Source organism: Perna viridis, chromosome 3, assembly GCF_037379345.1.
Source record: "Perna viridis isolate PV_CMFRI_1.1 ecotype Kerala chromosome 3, ASM3737934v1, whole genome shotgun sequence".
Classification (NCBI taxonomy): domain Eukaryota; kingdom Metazoa; phylum Mollusca; class Bivalvia; order Mytilida; family Mytilidae; genus Perna; species Perna viridis.
In genome coordinates this window covers 57219674-57242751 of record NC_142447.1, presented here as the reverse complement: position 1 = coordinate 57242751, position 23078 = coordinate 57219674, and the positions used below count along the sequence as shown (strand labels likewise).

The 23078-nt window shown below is 32.9% G+C and overlaps 3 protein-coding genes and 2 long non-coding RNA genes across 5 annotated transcripts; all 5 read right to left on the bottom strand.

Moving 5' to 3' along the window:
• Positions 1–378: 378 nt before the first annotated feature.
• Positions 379–3432, bottom strand: LOC148623047 (toll-like receptor 4). The gene is made up of 2 exons (XM_088573538.1): positions 3379–3432; positions 379–3020 (listed from the first exon to the last, which is right to left on the bottom strand). The coding sequence occupies exons 1-2, from the start codon at positions 3394–3396 to the stop codon at positions 528–530; spliced, it is 2511 nt and encodes an 836-aa protein (XP_088429664.1). The 5' UTR covers positions 3397–3432; the 3' UTR covers positions 379–527.
• Positions 3433–4700: 1268 nt separating this feature from the next.
• LOC148623046 (uncharacterized) lies at positions 4701–8296 on the bottom strand. Its single transcript, XR_015920757.1, has 2 exons — positions 8131–8296; positions 4701–7773 (listed from the first exon to the last, which is right to left on the bottom strand). It is a non-coding gene; the product is annotated as an uncharacterized LOC148623046 (long non-coding RNA).
• Positions 8297–9451: 1155 nt separating this feature from the next.
• LOC148623045 (uncharacterized) lies at positions 9452–13047 on the bottom strand. The gene is made up of 2 exons (XR_015920756.1): positions 12882–13047; positions 9452–12524 (listed from the first exon to the last, which is right to left on the bottom strand). It is a non-coding gene; the product is annotated as an uncharacterized LOC148623045 (long non-coding RNA).
• A 1190-nt stretch (positions 13048–14237) lies between these two features.
• Positions 14238–17722, bottom strand: LOC148623044 (toll-like receptor 4). The gene is made up of 2 exons (XM_088573536.1): positions 17633–17722; positions 14238–17275 (listed from the first exon to the last, which is right to left on the bottom strand). The coding sequence occupies exons 1-2, from the start codon at positions 17648–17650 to the stop codon at positions 14783–14785; spliced, it is 2511 nt and encodes an 836-aa protein (XP_088429662.1). The 5' UTR covers positions 17651–17722; the 3' UTR covers positions 14238–14782.
• A 1237-nt stretch (positions 17723–18959) lies between these two features.
• LOC148623043 (toll-like receptor 4) lies at positions 18960–22476 on the bottom strand. The gene is made up of 2 exons (XM_088573535.1): positions 22386–22476; positions 18960–22028 (listed from the first exon to the last, which is right to left on the bottom strand). Exons 1-2 carry the CDS (start codon positions 22401–22403, stop codon positions 19536–19538), a joined length of 2511 nt encoding a protein of 836 aa, XP_088429661.1. The 5' UTR covers positions 22404–22476; the 3' UTR covers positions 18960–19535.
• Between the last annotated feature and the right edge of the window lie 602 nt (positions 22477–23078).

Sequence of the window (23078 nt, the reverse complement as noted above, 5' to 3'; positions counted from 1 at the left end):
AAAAAAAATGTAAGATATTTTATAGTGTACAGTTTATAAGCTATCATAAGACATGTATGTTTTAGTGTTTGCATTGGAATCAGACTCCTTTTGAGAGTTTGATATTATACCGTGTGCATATTTTGCTAGAGGTGCGGAGGTGTACTAGTTCAACCCACTGCATTTTTTGCGACTTAACTTAAAATTGAACTCGAGTGAAAGAACATATAACCATTGTCAAAAAGGAAAAAAAATGCTTTTTTGTCCTAGTCGAATAATGACGGAAATGTCATAATTAATTGAATAAAATTGATGTAATATGAATCATATGAAAAAATGACTATTTGAACAGTTTTAGTACAAAGTTCACTTGATTTTCTCTATTCATACTAACAGGAAAATAAAATGAAATCGGTTCTAAAGCGAAGTTCAAATTTCACAATCGCAGTGTCACTGAGACTTGTTGGTAAGAAACCTCACTGAACCTGCGTCTGTCAGAATCTGGGACCAACTTTTTAAAAAAATTAGCGCTTGCTAAAAAAATACTATCATACTTTTAACGCTTCCACAAGCTTCTGAAAGAATACCTGGTCTCCATACTCATCGTTCGGGTACTCGATGTACGATTTTGATTCAATCTGTTCTAAAATTTGCAGCGGCAGATCCTTTCCTGACAGCTGCTCTATGAACACGAGATACAAGATGTTTTCTTTGCTTCTAGAATAGATACTTTCAGTTTTAGCCATGTTGTATTCGAATAGACCCCAGTTTGATCTAAGATAATTCCGCGACATAATAACAACCACTTTACGGCTATGGTGTATTGACACGGTAATATTTTCTGCAATATAATACCCTGGAAGGAAATCCCGTTTATGTATGCATAACTTAAATCCAGAAGTTTCTTCTAGGATTTTAACAAGCTTGTTGTGCACAAAGGAGCAATCTTCCTCCGCGTAAGAAATGAATGCATCATACTTGTAACTTCTACCTTCGCAGGCTTCGACATTTATCTTAAATTTGTTTTTCGTTATGTAAAAAATATAACGAAGCTTCCAGCGATAGCGGTATGTTATCCCTAAAAACAATACTACCAAAAACAACATTGAAAGGGACACACTACATATAATTATAGCCGTATACTTAGAGCACGCTTTGTTCAGAGTTTGAAAAACTGATTCGGGATTAGAAAGTAGAACTTTACCCTTTGGAGAAAGACAAATATAACTTTGTAAGTTACTGAATTTTATGCTGGTTTCTGACATCCATCTGATAAATTCGATAGTTTCACACGAACAGCGTAGTGGATTATTGGTTAGATCTAGTGTTATTACATTTATTCTGTCAAATTGATTTCTGGCAGATTCACTTAATTCAAATATAATGTTGCCTGATAAATCTAAATTAGACAGATTTTTCATATGTTCTACTTGAAAAGTAACGTCATCAAGCATATTTTCTGCCAAAGATAGGTTTTCTAAGTGTATCTGGTTTTTAAAAAAGTGAAATGGAAGAAAGGTTATTCTGTTTCCTGAGGCATCCAAAATTTTAAGTTTGGTCGAATACTGAAATATTTCACCTTTTGTATCGGAACTAAACGAAAGTCCAAGATAATTGTTTTGTATCTTCAAAGTTTCCAAATTTGGAGCCCCCATGAAAAATATTTTCGATACATTTGAACAGAGATTATTTGATAGATCAAGGTATGACAATTTGTTTGTTTTATATATCGGCCCTATCCAGGAGTAAAATGTGTTGTAACTAACATCCAAGTATTCAAGAGAATTCTCTGTTACATCGATATATGGTATCTCAAATCGCAGTTTACACTGTTTGTAAATTATAGTTTTTAATTGGAATGGTAATGGCATTTTCGAATGGAACTCTGTCATCGTGTTTCTTTTAGATTGGTTGTCCGTCATCGCGTTACTCTGGGGTCGGTTGTCATGAATATACAAAGAATTTTTTATGCATTTTTCATCTGGTTGTTGTTTATGTGCTGTAAACATGTACGAAGCATTGAGAAACTTTATAGTAATGACTATGGCATCATTAAGGTAGTTTCCGTAGGAAAACATGTTATCACTAAATGATAAATTTTGCATGGTCAGAGGAAGTAACTTTAAAGCCCCCGTTTCAATAAGCTGGATTCGGTTACTATCTCCATGTAGTTCAACTAACTTTGTGTTATGTAAATCTGCTATATGTGACTTAAGGAGCATCGTGTTCATCTCAAATGTCTGGTGAATTTTATTAAACAACAGATACCGTATTGAAGTCGAAGGTAAATCCATTGTTACGTTCTGTAACCCAGCAAATTTTAAACAAGGGTTATGAGAAATATCCAACCTGTAAAGGTTCTTCAAGAAATCAAGAGAATGTCTGAATATGTAATTGATTCCACATTGCGTTATTTCGAGAACTTGTAGATTTGGGACCTTCTTAAAAGTATCCCTTGTAACAATAGACATATTGCATTGACCTTCAAATCCAGACAAAGTTAGTTCCCGGAGACGATTAATTGCAGTTTTGAACACTGATGATTTATACACAAAAGCATCGGCGTGAAGTGATTTCATGGATGACGGGAAAGTCACTTTTGTCGACGACCAGTTGATGTGATTATTCTGTATATAAAGTTGAACCATGCTGGTAATATTCTCAAAAGTATCAGACGCTAATTGTCGTATTTGATTGGAGTTTAATCTCAAAAGAATTAGTGCTGTAAGGCCTTCAAACGTTTCTCTATATAACGCCACAAGCTTGTTGTTTGATAAATCCAACTCAGTTATATCAGAATAGTTTGAAAAATACTGTTTTTTAATGTAACTAATATTATTGTTTTGGAAATCAGCAATGCACACATTCCCTGGGATGACCGGTAGCGTTTGGAGCCCAGAATTCGAGCAATCAACTCGCAAACATTTGTCAACCGTTTCGCTAAACGAGCAATTCGTTGGCTTCGTTTTATACAATAATTCTGTGCTGTTAACCACGTTTTTAATTACAAACATGAGAAACATCAAGTTCACACTTCGGCTCTAAAATCAAAATAAGTCTTGTTATTAAGACTACTGTTGTTGTCTTTGTGATACATGTATAATAACGGCAAGACCTAAGATTTAGACCGTACTTACATATTTTCAGGTGTGCATTTACATGCTTTCCGAAACAAATCACACTGGCTGTTATCGTTAATTATAAAAATATAGCATCAATCATGAACTTACCGAAAAGACGACATTGTTTGTCAAGGAGAAAACTTAATTACTTTCTTTCAAAAAAAACAGTACTATCGGTCATTGATCATCAAACAATATAAATTACAACTTTTTAGAAGACGAATGAAATAAGGAATATGGATTTCTTAACAGAAAAAAGATACTTTTAAAAACCTACCATAACGACTATTGTCATCTTTTTATCTGAACGAACAGGCAAACTTTAATTCATTTTTTATTTACAAGAAAATATTTCCTGGTGTGCGCTAAAAATTTCCGATAGCAAAGATATATTGTTTATAACTTCAAGGTAATTTCTAAACTCTTCCTGCAAAGGTAAACAGTTTGTTTGTTTGTTGTGGTTTAACGTCCGAGCAGTTGAACAATAACACTAAAACATATAACATGTTGGACCTTTTTGTAACACTTTTTTTTTATTTCATTTTTAGCAAATTCTAGTTGCGTAAGCTTTACTTGAGTTCTGAGTCATTTAAGTTGAAAACCTTTAAGAAGTTAACGCGTATTTTCCTTTTGTAGCAGCACTTTATATGAATTGTTCACGACGAAAAAAATTACATGTTCTACGAACATAGTTTGATGTGACAAACACCAGACACTGTAACTAAAGTTCATAATCTTTAATGCTGTTATCAAATATTTGACACAACTAAGGTATTGAAATATATATTGTTGGTAAATCCACCATCATAGCTTTAACTTGTAGCTAAACTGCTTACATCGATTATAATTTTTATGCATTGAATATTGATTCCCTACTGTATTGCATCGAACTTAATCACGGTATTTTGAAACAAATTTTGAATGCTCTTCTGGAAAAATTTAGAATATCTTCACGATAAAGTCACAATTATACAATGCGTATGATTTGCAAGTTCCGAAATTATGCTATTCACTTTAAGAAATTGATCTTCAACATTTTAAATAAAGATCAAACGAGAGCCATCTATATCGAAATTAAACACAGTATTTCAAACACTGGCATGGCACTGGTTTATGGCAAACAGTCTTTACTTTCATATCTTTTCAAAGATATACCATATACTTTAAAAGTTCTTTTTTTACTTTGTTTTATTTATCGGCCCTATCCAGGAGTAAAATGTGTTGTAACTAACATCCAAGTATTCAAGAGAATTCTCTGTTACATCGATATATGGTATCTCAAATCGCAGTTTACACTGTTTGTAAATTATAGTTTTTAATTGGAGTGGTAATGGCATTTTCGAATGGAACTCTGTCGTCGTGTTTCTTTTGGATTGGTTGTCCGTCATCGCGTTACTCTGGGATCGGTTGTCATGAGTATACAAAGAATTTTTATACCATATACTTTAAAAGATCTTTTACTTTTTTTCTATACAAGATTTTCACATAAATCTTTTAAGATATCTTATAAATGATTTAAATATCTTCTAGCGTAAACAATATGAGATATCGTATAAAATTTATAAGATATAACTCATAAACTTAATGAAAAACAACATATAAACTATATAATACATTTAATCTCATTAGATATCTCCTTAGCTTTATAAGATATTTTAAAAATGTAAGATATTTTATAGTGTACAGTTTATAAGCTATCATAAGACATGTATGTTTTAGTGTTTGCATTGGAATCAGACTCCTTTTGAGTTGGATATTATACCGTGTGCATATTTTGCTAGAGGTGCAGAGGTGTACTAGTTCAACCCACTGCATTTTTTTGGACTTAACTTAAAATTGAACTCGAGTGAAAGAACATATAACCATTGTCAAAAAGGAAGAAATTGCTTTTTTGTCCTAGTCGAATAATGTCGGAAATGTCATTATTAATTGAATGAAATTGATGTAATATGAATCATATGAAAAAATGACTATTTGAACAGTTTTAGTACAAAGCTCACTTGATTTTCTCTATTCATACTAACAGGAAAATAAAATGAAATCGGTTCTAAAGCGAAGTTCAAATTTCACAATCGCAGTGTCACTGAGACTCGCTGGTAATAAACCTCACTGAACCTGCGTCTGTCAGAATCTGGGACCAACTTTAAAAAAAAAATTAGCGCTTGCTAAAAAAATACTATCATACTTTTAACGCTTCCACAAGCTTCTGAAAGAATACCTGGTCTCCATACTCATCGTTCGGGTACTCCATGTACGATTTTGATTCAATCTGTTCTAAAATTTGCAGCGGCAGATCCTTTCCTGACAGCTGCTCTATGAACACGAGATACAAGATATTTTCTTTGCTTCTAGAATAGATACCTTCAGTTTTAGCCATGTTGTATTCGAATAGACCCCAGTTTGATCTAAGATAATTCCGCGACATAATAACAACCACTTTACGGCTATGGTGTATTGACACGGTAATATTTTCTGCAATATAATACCCTGGAAGGAAATCCCGTTTATGTATGCATAACTTAAATCCAGCAGTTTCTTCTAGGATTTTAACAAGCTTGTTGTGCACAAAGGAGCAATCTTCCTCCGCGTAAGAAATGAATGCATCATACTTGTAACTTCTACCTTCGCAGGCTTCGACATTTATCTTAAATTTGTTTTTCGTTATGTAAAAAATATAACGAAGCTTCCAGCGATAGCGGTATGTTATCCCTAAAAACAATACTACCAAAAACAACATTGAAAGGGACACACTACATATAATTATAGCCGTATACTTAGAGCACGCTTTGTTCAGAGTTTGAAAAACTGATTCGGGATTAGAAAGTAGAACTTTACCCTTTGGAGAAAGACAAATATAACTTTGTAAGTTACTGAAGTTTATGCTGGTTTCTGACATCCATCTGATAAATTCGATAGTATCACACGAACAGCGTAGTGGATTATTGGTTAGATCTAGTGTTATTACATTTATTCTGTCAAATTGATTTCTGGCAGATTCACTTAATTCAAATATAATGTTGCCTGATAAATCTAAATTAGACAGATTTTTCATATGTTCTACTTGAAAAGTAACGTCATCAAGCATATTTTCTGCCAAAGATAGGTTTTCTAAGTGTATCTGGTTTTTAAAAAAGTGAAATGGAAGAAAGGTTATTCTGTTTCCTGAGGCATCCAAAATTTTAAGTTTGGTCGAATACTGAAATATTTCACCTTTTGTATCGGAACTAAACGAAAGTCCAAGATAATTGTTTTGTATCTTCAAAGTTTCCAAATTTGGAGCCCCCATGAAAAATATTTTGGATACATTTGAACAGAGATTATTTAATAGATCAAGGTATGACAATTTGTTTGTTTTATTTATCGGCCCAATCCAGGAGTAAAATGTGTTGTAACTAACATCCAAGTATTCAAGAGAATTCTCTGTTACATCGATATATGGTATCTCAAATCGCAGTTTACACTGTTTGTAAATTATAGTTTTTAATTGGAGTGGTAATGGCATTGTCGAATGGAACTCTGTCATCGTGTTTCTTTTGGATTGGTTGTCCGTCATCGCGTTACTCTGGGGTCGGTTGTCATGAGTGTACAAAGAATTTTTTATGCATTTTTCATCTGGTTGGCGTTTATGTGCTGTAAACATGTACGAAGCATTGAGAAACTTTATAGTAATGACTATGGCATCATTAAGGTAGTTTCCGTAGGAAAACATGTTATCACTAAATGATAAATTTTGCATGGTCAGAGGAAGTAACTTTAAAGCCCCCGTTTCAATAAGCTGGATTCGGTTACTATCTCCATGTAGTTCAACTAACTTTGTGTTATGTAAATCTGCTATATGTGACTTAAGGAGCATCGTGTTCATTTCAAATGTCTGGTGAATTTTATTAAACGACAGATACCGTATTGAAGTCGAAGGTAAATCCATTGTCACGTTCTGTAACCCAGCAAATTTTAAACAAGGGTTATAAGAAATATCCAACCTGTAAAGGTTCTTCAAGAAATCAAGAGAATGTCTGAATATGTAATTGATTCCACATTGCGTTATTTCGAGAACTTGTAGATTTGGGACCTTCTTAAAAGTATCCCTTGTAACAATAGACATATTGCATTGACCTTCAAATCCAGACAAAGTTAGTTCCCGGAGACGATTAATTGCAGTTTTGAACACTGATGATTTATAAACAAAAGCATCGGCGTGAAGTGATTTCATGGATGACGGGAAGGTCACTTTTGTCGACGACCAGTTGATGTGATTATTCTGTATATAAAGTTGAACCATGCTGGTAATATTCTCAAAAGTATCAGACGCTAATTGTCGTATTTGATTGGAGTTTAATCTCAAAAGAATTAGTGCTGTAAGGCCTTCAAACGTTTCTCTATCCAACGCCACAAGCTTGTTGATTGATAAATCCAACTCAGTTATATCAGAATAGTTTGAAAAATACTGTTTTTTAATGTAACTAATATTATTGTTTTGGAAATCAGCAATGCACACATTCCCTGGGATGACCGGTAGCGTTTGGAGCCCAGAATTCGAGCAATCAACTCGCAAACATTTGTCAACCGTTTCGCTAAACGAGCAATTCGTTGGCTTCGTTTTATACAATAATTCTGTGCTGTTAACCACGTTTTTAATTACAAACATGAGAAACATCAAGTTCACACTTCGGCTCTAAAATCAAAATAAGTCTTGTTATTAAGACTACTGTTGTTGTCTTTGTGATACATGTATAATAACGGCAAGACCTAAGATTTAGACCGTACTTACATATTTTCAGGTGTGCATTTACATGCTTTCCGAAACAAATCACACTGGCTGTTATCGTTAATTATAAAAATATAGCATCAATCATGAACTTACCGAAAAGACGACATTGTTTGTCAAGGAGAAAACTTAATTACTTTCTTTCAAAAAAACAGTACTATCGGTCATTGATCATCAAACAATATAAATTACAACTTTTTAGAAGACGAATGAAATAAGGAATATGGATTTCTTAACAGAAAAAAGATACTTTTAAAAACCTACCATAACGACTATTGTCATCTTTTTATCTGAACGAACAGGCAAACTTTAATTCATTTTTATTTACAAGAAAATATTTCCTGGTGTGCGCTAAAAATTTCCGATAGCAAAGATATATTGTTTATAACTTCAAGGTAATTTCTAAACTCTTCCTGCAAAGGTAAACAGTTTGTTTGTTTGTTGTGGTTTAACGTCCGAGCAGTTGAACAATAACACTAAAACATATAACATGTTGGACCTTTTTGTAACACTTTTTTTTTATTTCATTTTTAGCAAATTCTAGTTGAGTAAGCTTTACTTGAGTTCTGAGTCATTTAAGTTGAAAACCTTTAAGAAGTTAACGCGTATTTTCCTTTTGTAGCAGCACTTTATATGAATTGTTCACGACGAAAAAAATTACATGTTCTACGAACATAGTTTGATGTGACAAACACCAGACACTGTAACTAAAGTTCATAATCTTTAATGCTGTTATCAAATATTTGACACAACTAAGGTATTGAAATATATATTGTTGGTAAATCCACCATCATAGCTTTAACTTGTAGCTAAACTGCTTACATCGATTATAATTTTTATGCATTGAATATTGATTCCCTACTGTATTGCATCGAACTTAATCACGGTATTTTGAAACAAATTTTGAATGCTCTTCTGGAAAAATTTAGAATATCTTCACGATAAAGTCACAATTATACAATGCGTATGATTTGCAAGTTCCGAAATTATGCTATTCACTTTAAGAAATTGATCTTCAACATTTTAAATAAAGATCAAACGAGAGCCATCTATATCGAAATTAAACACAGTATTTCAAACACTGGCATGGCACTGGTTTATGGCAAACAGTCTTTACTTTCATATCTTTTCAAAGATATACCATATACTTTAAAAGTTCTTTTTTTACTTTGTTTTATTTATCGGCCCTATCCAGGAGTAAAATGTGTTGTAACTAACATCCAAGTATTCAAGAGAATTCTCTGTTACATCGATATATGGTATCTCAAATCGCAGTTTACACTGTTTGTAAATTATAGTTTTTAATTGGAGTGGTAATGGCATTTTCGAATGGAACTCTGTCGTCGTGTTTCTTTTGGATTGGTTGTCCGTCATCGCGTTACTCTGGGATCGGTTGTCATGAGTATACAAAGAATTTTTATACCATATACTTTAAAAGATCTTTTACTTTTTTTCTATACAAGATTTTCACATAAATCTTTTAAGATATCTTATAAATGATTTAAATATCTTCTAGCGTAAACAATATGAGATATCGTATAAAATTTATAAGATATAACTCATAAACTTAATGAAAAACAACATATAAACTATATAATATATTTAATCTCATTAGATATCTCCTTAGCTTTATAAGATATTTAAAAAATGTAAGATATTTTATAGTGTACAGTTTATAAGCTATCATAAGGCATGTATGTTTTAGTGTTTGCATTGGAATCAGACTCCTTTTGAGTTGGATATTATACCGTGTGCATATTTTGCTAGAGGTGCAGAGGTGTACTAGTTCAACCCACTGCATTTTTTGGGACTTAACTTAAAATTGAACTCGAGTGAAAGAACATATAACCATTGTCAAAAAGGAAGAAATTGCTTTTTTGTCCTAGTCGAATAATGTCGGAAATGTCATTATTAATTGAATGAAATTGATGTAATATGAATCATATGAAAAAATGACTATTTGAACAGTTTTAGTACAAAGCTCACTTGATTTTCTCTATTCATACTAACAGGAAAATAAAATGAAATCGGTTCTAAAGCGAAGTTCAAATTTCACAATTGCAGTGTCACTGAGACTCGCTGGTAATAAACCTCACTGAACCTGCGTCTGTCAGAATCTGGGACCAACTTTAAAAAAAAAATTAGCGCTTGCTAAAAAAATACTATCATACTTTTAACGCTTCCACAAGCTTCTGAAAGAATACCTGGTCTCCATACTCATCGTTCGGGTACTCCATGTACGATTTTGATTCAATCTGTTCTAAAATTTGCAGCGGCAGATCCTTTCCTGACAGCTGCTCTATGAACACGAGATACAAGATATTTTCTTTGCTTCTAGAATAGATACCTTCAGTTTTAGCCATGTTGTATTCGAATAGACCCCAGTTTGATCTAAGATAATTCCGCGACATAATAACAACCACTTTACGGCTATGGTGTATTGACACGGTAATATTTTCTGCAATATAATACCCTGGAAGGAAATCCCGTTTATGTATGCATAACTTAAATCCAGCAGTTTCTTCTAGGATTTTAACAAGCTTGTTGTGCACAAAGGAGCAATCTTCCTCCGCGTAAGAAATGAATGCATCATACTTGTAACTTCTACCTTCGCAGGCTTCGACATTTATCTTAAATTTGTTTTTCGTTATGTAAAAAATATAACGAAGCTTCCAGCGATAGCGGTATGTTATCCCTAAAAACAATACTACCAAAAACAACATTGAAAGGGACACACTACATATAATTATAGCCGTATACTTAGAGCACGCTTTGTTCAGAGTTTGAAAAACTGATTCGGGATTAGAAAGTAGAACTTTACCCTTTGGAGAAAGACAAATATAACTTTGTAAGTTACTGAAGTTTATGCTGGTTTCTGACATCCATCTGATAAATTCGATAGTATCACACGAACAGCGTAGTGGATTATTGGTTAGATCTAGTGTTATTACATTTATTCTGTCAAATTGATTTCTGGCAGATTCACTTAATTCAAATATAATGTTGCCTGATAAATCTAAATTAGACAGATTTTTCATATGTTCTACTTGAAAAGTAACGTCATCAAGCATATTTTCTGCCAAAGATAGGTTTTCTAAGTGTATCTGGTTTCTAAAAAAGTGAAATGGAAGAAAGGTTATTCTGTTTCCTGAGGCATCCAAAATTTTAAGTTTGGTCGAATACTGAAATATTTCACCTTTTGTATCGGAACTAAACGAAAGTCCAAGATAATTGTTTTGTATCTTCAAAGTTTCCAAATTTGGAGCCCCCATGAAAAATATTTTGGATACATTTGAACAGAGATTATTTGATAGATCAAGGTATGACAATTTGTTTGTTTTATTTATCGGCCCAATCCAGGAGTAAAATGTGTTGTAACTAACATCCAAGTATTCAAGAGAATTCTCTGTTACATCGATATATGGTATCTCAAATCGCAGTTTACACTGTTTGTAAATTATAGTTTTTAATTGGAGTGGTAATGGCATTGTCGAATGGAACTCTGTCATCGTGTTTCTTTTGGATTGGTTGTCCGTCATCGCGTTACTCTGGGGTCGGTTGTCATGAGTGTACAAAGAATTTTTTATGCATTTTTCATCTGGTTGGCGTTTATGTGCTGTAAACATGTACGAAGCATTGAGAAACTTTATAGTAATGACTATGGCATCATTAAGGTAGTTTCCGTAGGAAAACATGTTATCACTAAATGATAAATTTTGCATGGTCAGAGGAAGTAACTTTAAAGCCCCCGTTTCAATAAGCTGGATTCGGTTACTATCTCCATGTAGTTCAACTAACTTTGTGTTATGTAAATCTGCTATATGTGACTTAAGGAGCATCGTGTTCATTTCAAATGTCTGGTGAATTTTATTAAACGACAGATACCGTATTGAAGTCGAAGGTAAATCCATTGTCACGTTCTGTAACCCAGCAAATTTTAAACAAGGGTTATAAGAAATATCCAACCTGTAAAGGTTCTTCAAGAAATCAAGAGAATGTCTGAATATGTAATTGATTCCACATTGCGTTATTTCGAGAACTTGTAGATTTGGGACCTTCTTAAAAGTATCCCTTGTAACAATAGACATATTGCATTGACCTTCAAATCCAGACAAAGTTAGTTCCCGGAGACGATTAATTGCAGTTTTGAACACTGATGATTTATAAACAAAAGCATCGGCGTGAAGTGATTTCATGGATGACGGGAAGGTCACTTTTGTCGACGACCAGTTGATGTGATTATTCTGTATATAAAGTTGAACCATGCTGGTAATATTCTCAAAAGTATCAGACGCTAATTGTCGTATTTGATTGGAGTTTAATCTCAAAAGAATTAGTGCTGTAAGGCCTTCAAACGTTTCTCTATCCAACGCCACAAGCTTGTTGATTGATAAATCCAACTCAGTTATATCAGAATAGTTTGAAAAATACTGTTTTTTAATGTAACTAATATTATTGTTTTGGAAATCAGCAATGCACACATTCCCTGGGATGACCGGTAGCGTTTGGAGCCCAGAATTCGAGCAATCAACTCGCAAACATTTGTCAACCGTTTCGCTAAACGAGCAATTCGTTGGCTTCGTTTTATACAATAATTCTGTGCTGTTAACCACGTTTTTAATTACAAACATGAGAAACATCAAGTTCACACTTCGGCTCTAAAATCAAAATAAGTCTTGTTATTAAGACTACTGTTGTTGTCTTTGTGATACATGTATAATAACGGCAAGACCTAAGATTTAGACCGTACTTACATATTTTCAGGTGTGCATTTACATGCTTTCCGAAACAAATCACACTGGCTGTTATCGTTAATTATAAAAATATAGCATCAATCATGAACTTACCGAAAAGACGACATTGTTTGTCAAGGAGAAAACTTAATTACTTTCTTTCAAAAAAACAGTACTATCGGTCATTGATCATCAAACAATATAAATTACAACTTTTTAGAAGACGAATGAAATAAGGAATATGGATTTCTTAACAGAAAAAAGATACTTTTAAAAACCTACCATAACGACTATTGTCATCTTTTTATCTGAACGAACAGGCAAACTTTAATTCATTTTTATTTACAAGAAAATATTTCCTGGTGTGCGCTAAAAATTTCCGATAGCAAAGATATATTGTTTATAACTTCAAGGTAATTTCTAAACTCTTCCTGCAAAGGTAAACAGTTTGTTTGTTTGTTGTGGTTTAACGTCCGAGCAGTTGAACAATAACACTAAAACATATAACATGTTGGACCTTTTTGTAACACTTTTTTTTTATTTCATTTTTAGCAAATTCTAGTTGCGTAAGCTTTACTTGAGTTCTGAGTATTTAAGTTGAAAACCTTTAAGCAGTTAACGCGTATTTTCCTTTTGTAGCAGCACTTTATATGAATTGTTCACGACGAAAAAAAATTACATGTTCTACGAACATAGTTTGATGTGACAAACACCAGACACTGTAACTAAAGATCATAATCTTTAATGCTGTTATCAAATATTTGACACAACTAAGGTATTGAAATATATATTGTTGGTAAATCCACCATCATAGCTTTAACTTGTAGCTAAACTGCTTACATCGATTATAATTTTTATGCATTGAATATTGATTCCCTACTGTATTGCATCGAACTTAATCACGGTATTTTGAAACAAATTTTGAATGCTCTTCTGGAAAAATTTAGAATATCTTCACGATAAAGTCACAATTATACAATGCGTATGATTTGCAAATTCCGAAATTATGCTATTCACTTTAAGAAATTGATCTTCAACATTTTAAATAAAGATCAAACGAGAGCCATCTATATCGAAATTAAACACAGTATTTCAAACACTGGCATGGCACTGGTTTATGGCAAACAGTCTTTACTTTCATATCTTTTCAAAGATATACCATATACTTTAAAAGTTCTTTTTTTACTTTGTTTTATTTATCGGCCCTATCCAGGAATAAAATGTGTTGTAACTAACATCCAAGTATTCAAGAGAATTCTCTGTTACATCGATATATGGTATCTCAAATCGCAGTTTACACTGTTTGTAAATTATAGTTTTTAATTGGAGTGGTAATGGCATTTTCGAATGGAACTCTGTCGTCGTGTTTCTTTTGGATTGGTTGTCCGTCATCGCGTTACTCTGGGATCGGTTGTCATGAGTATACAAAGAATTTTTATACCATATACTTTAAAAGATCTTTTACTTTTTTCTATACAAGATTTTCACATAAATCTTTTAAGATATCTTATAAATGATTTAAATATCTTCTAGCGTAAACAATATGAGATATCGTATAAAATTTATAAGATATAACTCATAAACTTAATGAAAAACAACATATAAACTATATAATATATTTAATCTCATTAGATATCTCCTTAGCTTTATAAGATATTTAAAAAAATGTAAGATATTTTATAGTGTACAGTTTATAAGCTATCATAAGACATGTATGTTTTAGTGTTTGCATTGGAATCAGACTCCTTTTGAGTTGGATATTATACCGTGTGCATATTTTGCTAGAGGTGCAGAGGTGTACTAGTTCAACCCACTGCATTTTTTGGGACTTAACTTAAAATTGAACTCGAGTGAAAGAACATATAACCATTGTCAAAAAGGAAGAAATTGCTTTTTTGTCCTAGTCGAATAATGTCGGAAATGTCATTATTAATTGAATGAAATTGATGTAATATGAATCATATGAAAAAATGACTATTTGAACAGTTTTAGTACAAAGCTCACTTGATTTTCTCTATTCATACTAACAGGAAAATAAAATGAAATCGGTTCTAAAGCGAAGTTCAAATTTCACAATCGCAGTGTCACTGAGACTCGCTGGTAATAAACCTCACTGAACCTGCGTCTGTCAGAATCTGGGACCAACTTTAAAAAAAAAATTAGCGCTTGCTAAAAAAATACTATCATACTTTTAACGCTTCCACAAGCTTCTGAAAGAATACCTGGTCTCCATACTCATCGTTCGGGTACTCCATGTACGATTTTGATTCAATCTGTTCTAAAATTTGCAGCGGCAGATCCTTTCCTGACAGCTGCTCTATGAACACGAGATACAAGATATTTTCTTTGCTTCTAGAATAGATACCTTCAGTTTTAGCCATGTTGTATTCGAATAGACCCCAGTTTGATCTAAGATAATTCCGCGACATAATAACAACCACTTTACGGCTATGGTGTATTGACACGGTAATATTTTCTGCAATATAATACCCTGGAAGGAAATCCCGTTTATGTATGCATAACTTAAATCCAGCAGTTTCTTCTAGGATTTTAACAAGCTTGTTGTGCACAAAGGAGCAATCTTCCTCCGCGTAAGAAATGAATGCATCATACTTGTAACTTCTACCTTCGCAGGCTTCGACATTTATCTTAAATTTGTTTTTCGTTATGTAAAAAATATAACGAAGCTTCCAGCGATAGCGGTATGTTATCCCTAAAAACAATACTACCAAAAACAACATTGAAAGGGACACACTACATATAATTATAGCCGTATACTTAGAGCACGCTTTGTTCAGAGTTTGAAAAACTGATTCGGGATTAGAAAGTAGAACTTTACCCTTTGGAGAAAGACAAATATAACTTTGTAAGTTACTGAAGTTTATGCTGGTTTCTGACATCCATCTGATAAATTCGATAGTATCACACGAACAGCGTAGTGGATTATTGGTTAGATCTAGTGTTATTACATTTATTCTGTCAAATTGATTTCTGGCAGATTCACTTAATTCAAATATAATGTTGCCTGATAAATCTAAATTAGACAGATTTTTCATATGTTCTACTTGAAAAGTAACGTCATCAAGCATATTTTCTGCCAAAGATAGGTTTTCTAAGTGTATCTGGTTTTTAAAAAAGTGAAATGGAAGAAAGGTTATTCTGTTTCCTGAGGCATCCAAAATTTTAAGTTTGGTCGAATACTGAAATATTTCACCTTTTGTATCGGAACTAAACGAAAGTCCAAGATAATTGTTTTGTATCTTCAAAGTTTCCAAATTTGGAGCCCCCATGAAAAATATTTTGGATACATTTGAACAGAGATTATTTGATAGATCAAGGTATGACAATTTGTTTGTTTTATTTATCGGCCCAATCCAGGAGTAAAATGTGTTGTAACTAACATCCAAGTATTCAAGAGAATTCTCTGTTACATCGATATATGGTATCTCAAATCGCAGTTTACACTGTTTGTAAATTATAGTTTTTAATTGGAGTGGTAATGGCATTGTCGAATGGAACTCTGTCATCGTGTTTCTTTTGGATTGGTTGTCCGTCATCGCGTTACTCTGGGGTCGGTTGTCATGAGTGTACAAAGAATTTTTTATGCATTTTTCATCTGGTTGGCGTTTATGTGCTGTAAACATGTACGAAGCATTGAGAAACTTTATAGTAATGACTATGGCATCATTAAGGTAGTTTCCGTAGGAAAACATGTTATCACTAAATGATAAATTTTGCATGGTCAGAGGAAGTAACTTTAAAGCCCCCGTTTCAATAAGCTGGATTCGGTTACTATCTCCATGTAGTTCAACTAACTTTGTGTTATGTAAATCTGCTATATGTGACTTAAGGAGCATCGTGTTCATTTCAAATGTCTGGTGAATTTTATTAAACGACAGATACCGTATTGAAGTCGAAGGTAAATCCATTGTCACGTTCTGTAACCCAGCAAATTTTAAACAAGGGTTATAAGAAATATCCAACCTGTAAAGGTTCTTCAAGAAATCAAGAGAATGTCTGAATATGTAATTGATTCCACATTGCGTTATTTCGAGAACTTGTAGATTTGGGACCTTCTTAAAAGTATCCCTTGTAACAATAGACATATTGCATTGACCTTCAAATCCAGACAAAGTTAGTTCCCGGAGACGATTAATTGCAGTTTTGAACACTGATGATTTATAAACAAAAGCATCGGCGTGAAGTGATTTCATGGATGACGGGAAGGTCACTTTTGTCGACGACCAGTTGATGTGATTATTCTGTATATAAAGTTGAACCATGCTGGTAATATTCTCAAAAGTATCAGACGCTAATTGTCGTATTTGATTGGAGTTTAATCTCAAAAGAATTAGTGCTGTAAGGCCTTCAAACGTTTCTCTATCCAACGCCACAAGCTTGTTGATTGATAAATCCAACTCAGTTATATCAGAATAGTTTGAAAAATACTGTTTTTTAATGTAACTAATATTATTGTTTTGGAAATCAGCAATGCACACATTCCCTGGGATGACCGGTAGCGTTTGGAGCCCAGAATTCGAGCAATCAACTCGCAAACATTTGTCAACCGTTTCGCTAAACGAGCAATTCGTTGGCTTCGTTTTATACAATAATTCTGTGCTGTTAACCACGTTTTTAATTACAAACATGAGAAACATCAAGTTCACACTTCGGCTCTAAAATCAAAATAAGTCTTGTTATTAAGACTACTGTTGTTGTCTTTGTGATACATGTATAATAACGGCAAGACATAAGATTTAGACCGTACTTACATATTTTCAGGTGTGCATTTACATGCTTTCCGAAACAAATCACACTGGCTGTTATCGTTAATTATAAAAATATAGCATCAATCATGAACTTACCGAAAAGACGACATTGTTTGTCAAGGAGAAAACTTAATTACTTTCTTTCAAAAAAACAGTACTATCGGTCATTGATCATCAAACAATATAAATTACAACTTTTTAGAAGACGAATGAAATAAGGAATATGGATTTCTTAACAGAAAAAAGATACTTTTAAAAACCTACCATAACGACTATTGTCATCTTTTTATCTGAACGAACAGGCAAACTTTAATTCATTTTTATTTACAAGAAAATATTTCCTGGTGTGCGCTAAAAATTTCCGATAGCAAAGATATATTGTTTATAACTTCAAGGTAATTTCTAAACTCTTCCTGCAAAGGTAAACAGTTTGTTTGTTTGTTGTGGTTTAACGTCCGAGCAGTTGAACAATAACACTAAAACATATAACATGTTGGACCTTTTTGTAACACTTTTTTTTTTATTTCATTTTTAGCAAATACTAGTTGCGTAAGCTTTACTTGAGTTCTGAGTCATTTAAGTTGAAAACCTTTAAGCAGTTAACGCGTATTTTCCTTTTGTAGCAGCACTTTATATGAATTGTTCACGACGAAAAAAAAATTACATGTTCTACGAACATAGTTTGATGTGACAAACACCAGACACTGTAACTAAAGTTCATAATCTTTAATGCTGTTATCAAATATTTGACACAACTAAGGTATTGAAATATATATTGTTGGTAAATCCACCATCATAGCTTTAATTTGTAGCTAAACTGCTTACATCGATTATAATTTTTATGCATTGAATATTGATTCCCTACTGTATTGCATCGAACTTAATCACGGTATTTTGAAACAAATTTTGAATGCTCTTCTGGAAAAATTTAGAATATCTTCACGATAAAGTCACAATTATACAATGCGTATGATTTGCAAGTTCCGAAATTATGCTATTCACTTTAAGAAATTGATCTTCAACATTTTAAATAAAGATCAAACGAGAGCCATCTATATCGAAATTAAACACAGTATTTCAAACACTGGCATGGCACTGGTTTATGGCAAACAGTCTTTACTTTCATATCTTTTCAAAGATATACCATATACTTTAAAAGTTCTTTTTTTACTTTGTTTTATTTATCGGCCCTATCCAGGAGTAAAATGTGTTGTAACTAACATCCAAGTATTCAAGAGAATTCTCTGTTACATCGATATATGATATCTCAAATCGCAGTTTACACTGTTTGTAAATTATAGTTTTTAATTGGAGTGGTAATGGCATTGTCGAATGGAACTCTGTCGTCGTGTTTCTTTTGGATTGGTTGTCCGTCATCGCGTTACTCTGGGATCGGTTGTCATGAGTATACAAAGAATTTTTATACCATATACTTTAAAAGATCTTTTACTTTTTTCTATACAAGATTTTCACATAAATCTTTTAAGATATCTTATAAATGATTTAAATATCTTCTAGCGTAAACAATATGTGATATCGTATAAAATTTATAAGATATAACTCATAAACTTAATGAAAAACAACATATAAACTATATAATACATTTAATCTCATTAGATATCTCCTTAGCTTTATAAGATATTTTAAAAATGTAAGATATTTTATAGTGTACAGTTTATAAGCTATCATAAGACATGTATGTTTTAGTGTTTGCATTGGAATCAGACTCCTTTTGAGTTGGATATTATACCGTGTGCATATTTTGCTAGAGGTGCAGGGGTGTACTAGTTCAACCCACTGCATTTTTTGGGACTTAACTTAAAATTGAACTCGAGTGAAAGAACATATAACCATTGTCAAAAAGGAAGAAATTGCTTTTTTGTCCTAGTCGAATAATGTCGGAAATGTCATTATTAATTGAATGAAATTGATGTAATATGAATCATATGAAAAAATGACTATTTGAACAGTTTTAGTACAAAGCTCACTTGATTTTCTCTATTCATACTAACAGGAAAATAAAATGAAATCGGTTCTAAAGCGAAGTTCAAATTTCACAATCGCAGTGTCACTGAGACTCGCTGGTAATAAACCTCACTGAACCTGCGTCTGTCAGAATCTGGGACCAACTTTAAAAAAAAAATTAGCGCTTGCTAAAAAAATACTATCATACTTTTAACGCTTCCACAAGCTTCTGAAAGAATACCTGGTCTCCATACTCATCGTTCGGGTACTCCATGTACGATTTTGATTCAATCTGTTCTAAAATTTGCAGCGGCAGATCCTTTCCTGACAGCTGCTCTATGAACACGAGATACAAGATATTTTCTTTGCTTCTAGAATAGATACCTTCAGTTTTAGCCATGTTGTATTCGAATAGACCCCAGTTTGATCTAAGATAATTCCGCGACATAATAACAACCACTTTACGGCTATGGTGTATTGACACGGTAATATTTTCTGCAATATAATACCCTGGAAGGAAATCCCGTTTATGTATGCATAACTTAAATCCAGCAGTTTCTTCTAGGATTTTAACAAGCTTGTTGTGCACAAAGGAGCAATCTTCCTCCGCGTAAGAAATGAATGCATCATACTTGTAACTTCTACCTTCGCAGGCTTCGACATTTATCTTAAATTTGTTTTTCGTTATGTAAAAAATATAACGAAGCTTCCGGCGATAGCGGTATGTTATCCCTAAAAACAATACTACCAAAAACAACATTGAAAGGGACACACTACATATAATTATAGCCGTATACTTAGAGCACGCTTTGTTCAGAGTTTGAAAAACTGATTCGGGATTAGAAAGTAGAACTTTACCCTTTGGAGAAAGACAAATATAACTTTGTAAGTTACTGAAGTTTATGCTGGTTTCTGACATCCATCTGATAAATTCGATAGTATCACACGAACAGCGTAGTGGATTATTGGTTAGATCTAGTGTTATTACATTTATTCTGTCAAATTGATTTCTGGCAGATTCACTTAATTCAAATATAATGTTGCCTGATAAATCTAAATTAGACAGATTTTTCATATGTTCTACTTGAAAAGTAACGTCATCAAGCATATTTTCTGCCAAAGATAGGTTTTCTAAGTGTATCTGGTTTTTAAAAAAGTGAAATGGAAGAAAGGTTATTCTGTTTCCTGAGGCATCCAAAATTTTAAGTTTGGTCGAATACTGAAATATTTCACCTTTTGTATCGGAACTAAACGAAAGTCCAAGATAATTGTTTTGTATCTTCAAAGTTTCCAAATTTGGAGCCCCCATGAAAAATATTTTGGATACATTTGAACAGAGATTATTTGATAGATCAAGGTATGACAATTTGTTTGTTTTATTTATCGGCCCAATCCAGGAGTAAAATGTGTTGTAACTAACATCCAAGTATTCAAGAGAATTCTCTGTTACATCGATATATGGTATCTCAAATCGCAGTTTACACTGTTTGTAAATTATAGTTTTTAATTGGAGTGGTAATGGCATTGTCGAATGGAACTCTGTCATCGTGTTTCTTTTGGATTGGTTGTCCGTCATCGCGTTACTCTGGGGTCGGTTGTCATGAGTGTACAAAGAATTTTTTATGCATTTTTCATCTGGTTGGCGTTTATGTGCTGTAAACATGTACGAAGCATTGAGAAACTTTATAGTAATGACTATGGCATCATTAAGGTAGTTTCCGTAGGAAAACATGTTATCACTAAATGATAAATTTTGCATGGTCAGAGGAAGTAACTTTAAAGCCCCCGTTTCAATAAGCTGGATTCGGTTACTATCTCCATGTAGTTCAACTAACTTTGTGTTATGTAAATCTGCTATATGTGACTTAAGGAGCATCGTGTTCATTTCAAATGTCTGGTGAATTTTATTAAACGACAGATACCGTATTGAAGTCGAAGGTAAATCCATTGTCACGTTCTGTAACCCAGCAAATTTTAAACAAGGGTTATAAGAAATATCCAACCTGTAAAGGTTCTTCAAGAAATCAAGAGAATGTCTGAATATGTAATTGATTCCACATTGCGTTATTTCGAGAACTTGTAGATTTGGGACCTTCTTAAAAGTATCCCTTGTAACAATAGACATATTGCATTGACCTTCAAATCCAGACAAAGTTAGTTCCCGGAGACGATTAATTGCAGTTTTGAACACTGATGATTTATAAACAAAAGCATCGGCGTGAAGTGATTTCATGGATGACGGGAAGGTCACTTTTGTCGACGACCAGTTGATGTGATTATTCTGTATATAAAGTTGAACCATGCTGGTAATATTCTCAAAAGTATCAGACGCTAATTGTCGTATTTGATTGGAGTTTAATCTCAAAAGAATTAGTGCTGTAAGGCCTTCAAACGTTTCTCTATCCAACGCCACAAGCTTGTTGATTGATAAATCCAACTCAGTTATATCAGAATAGTTTGAAAAATACTGTTTTTTAATGTAACTAATATTATTGTTTTGGAAATCAGCAATGCACACATTCCCTGGGATGACCGGTAGCGTTTGGAGCCCAGAATTCGAGCAATCAACTCGCAAACATTTGTCAACCGTTTCGCTAAACGAGCAATTCGTTGGCTTCGTTTTATACAATAATTCTGTGCTGTTAACCACGTTTTTAATTACAAACATGAGAAACATCAAGTTCACACTTCGGCTCTAAAATCAAAATAAGTCTTGTTATTAAGACTACTGTTGTTGTCTTTGTGATACATGTATAATAACGGCAAGACATAAGATTTAGACCGTACTTACATATTTTCAGGTGTGCATTTACATGCTTTCCGAAACAAATCACACTGGCTGTTATCGTTAATTATAAAAATATAGCATCAATCATGAACTTACCGAAAAGACGACATTGTTTGTCAAGGAGAAAACTTAATTACTTTCTTTCAAAAAAACAGTACTATCGGTCATTGATCATCAAACAATATAAATTACAACTTTTTAGAAGACGAATGAAATAAGGAATATGGATTTCTTAACAGAAAAAAGATACTTTTAAAAACCTACCATAACGACTATTGTCATCTTTTTATCTGAACGAACAGGCAAACTTTAATTCATTTTTATTTACAAGAAAATATTTCCTGGTGTGCGCTAAAAATTTCCGATAGCAAAGATATATTGTTTATAACTTCAAGGTAATTTCTAAACTCTTCCTGCAAAGGTAAACAGTTTGTTTGTTTGTTGTGGTTTAACGTCCGAGCAGTTGAACAATAACACTAAAACATATAACATGTTGGACCTTTTTGTAACACTTTTTTTTTTATTTCATTTTTAGCAAATTCTAGTTGCGTAAGCTTTACTTGAGTTCTGAGTCATTTAAGTTGAAAACCTTTAAGCAGTTAACGCGTATTTTCCTTTTGTAACAGCACTTTATATGAATTGTTCACGACGAAAAAAAATTACATGTTCTACGAACATAGTTTGATGTGACAAACACCAGACACTGTAACTAAAGTTCATAATCTTTAATGCTGTTATCAAATATTTGACACAACTAAGGTATTGAAATATATATTGTTGGTAAATCCACCATCATAGCTTTAACTTGTAGCTAAACTGCTTACATCGATTATAATTTTTATGCATTGAATATTGATTCCCTACTGTATTGCATCGAACTTAATCACGGTATTTTGAAACAAATTTTGAATGCTCTTCTGGAAAAAATTAGAATATCTTCACGATAAAGTCACAATT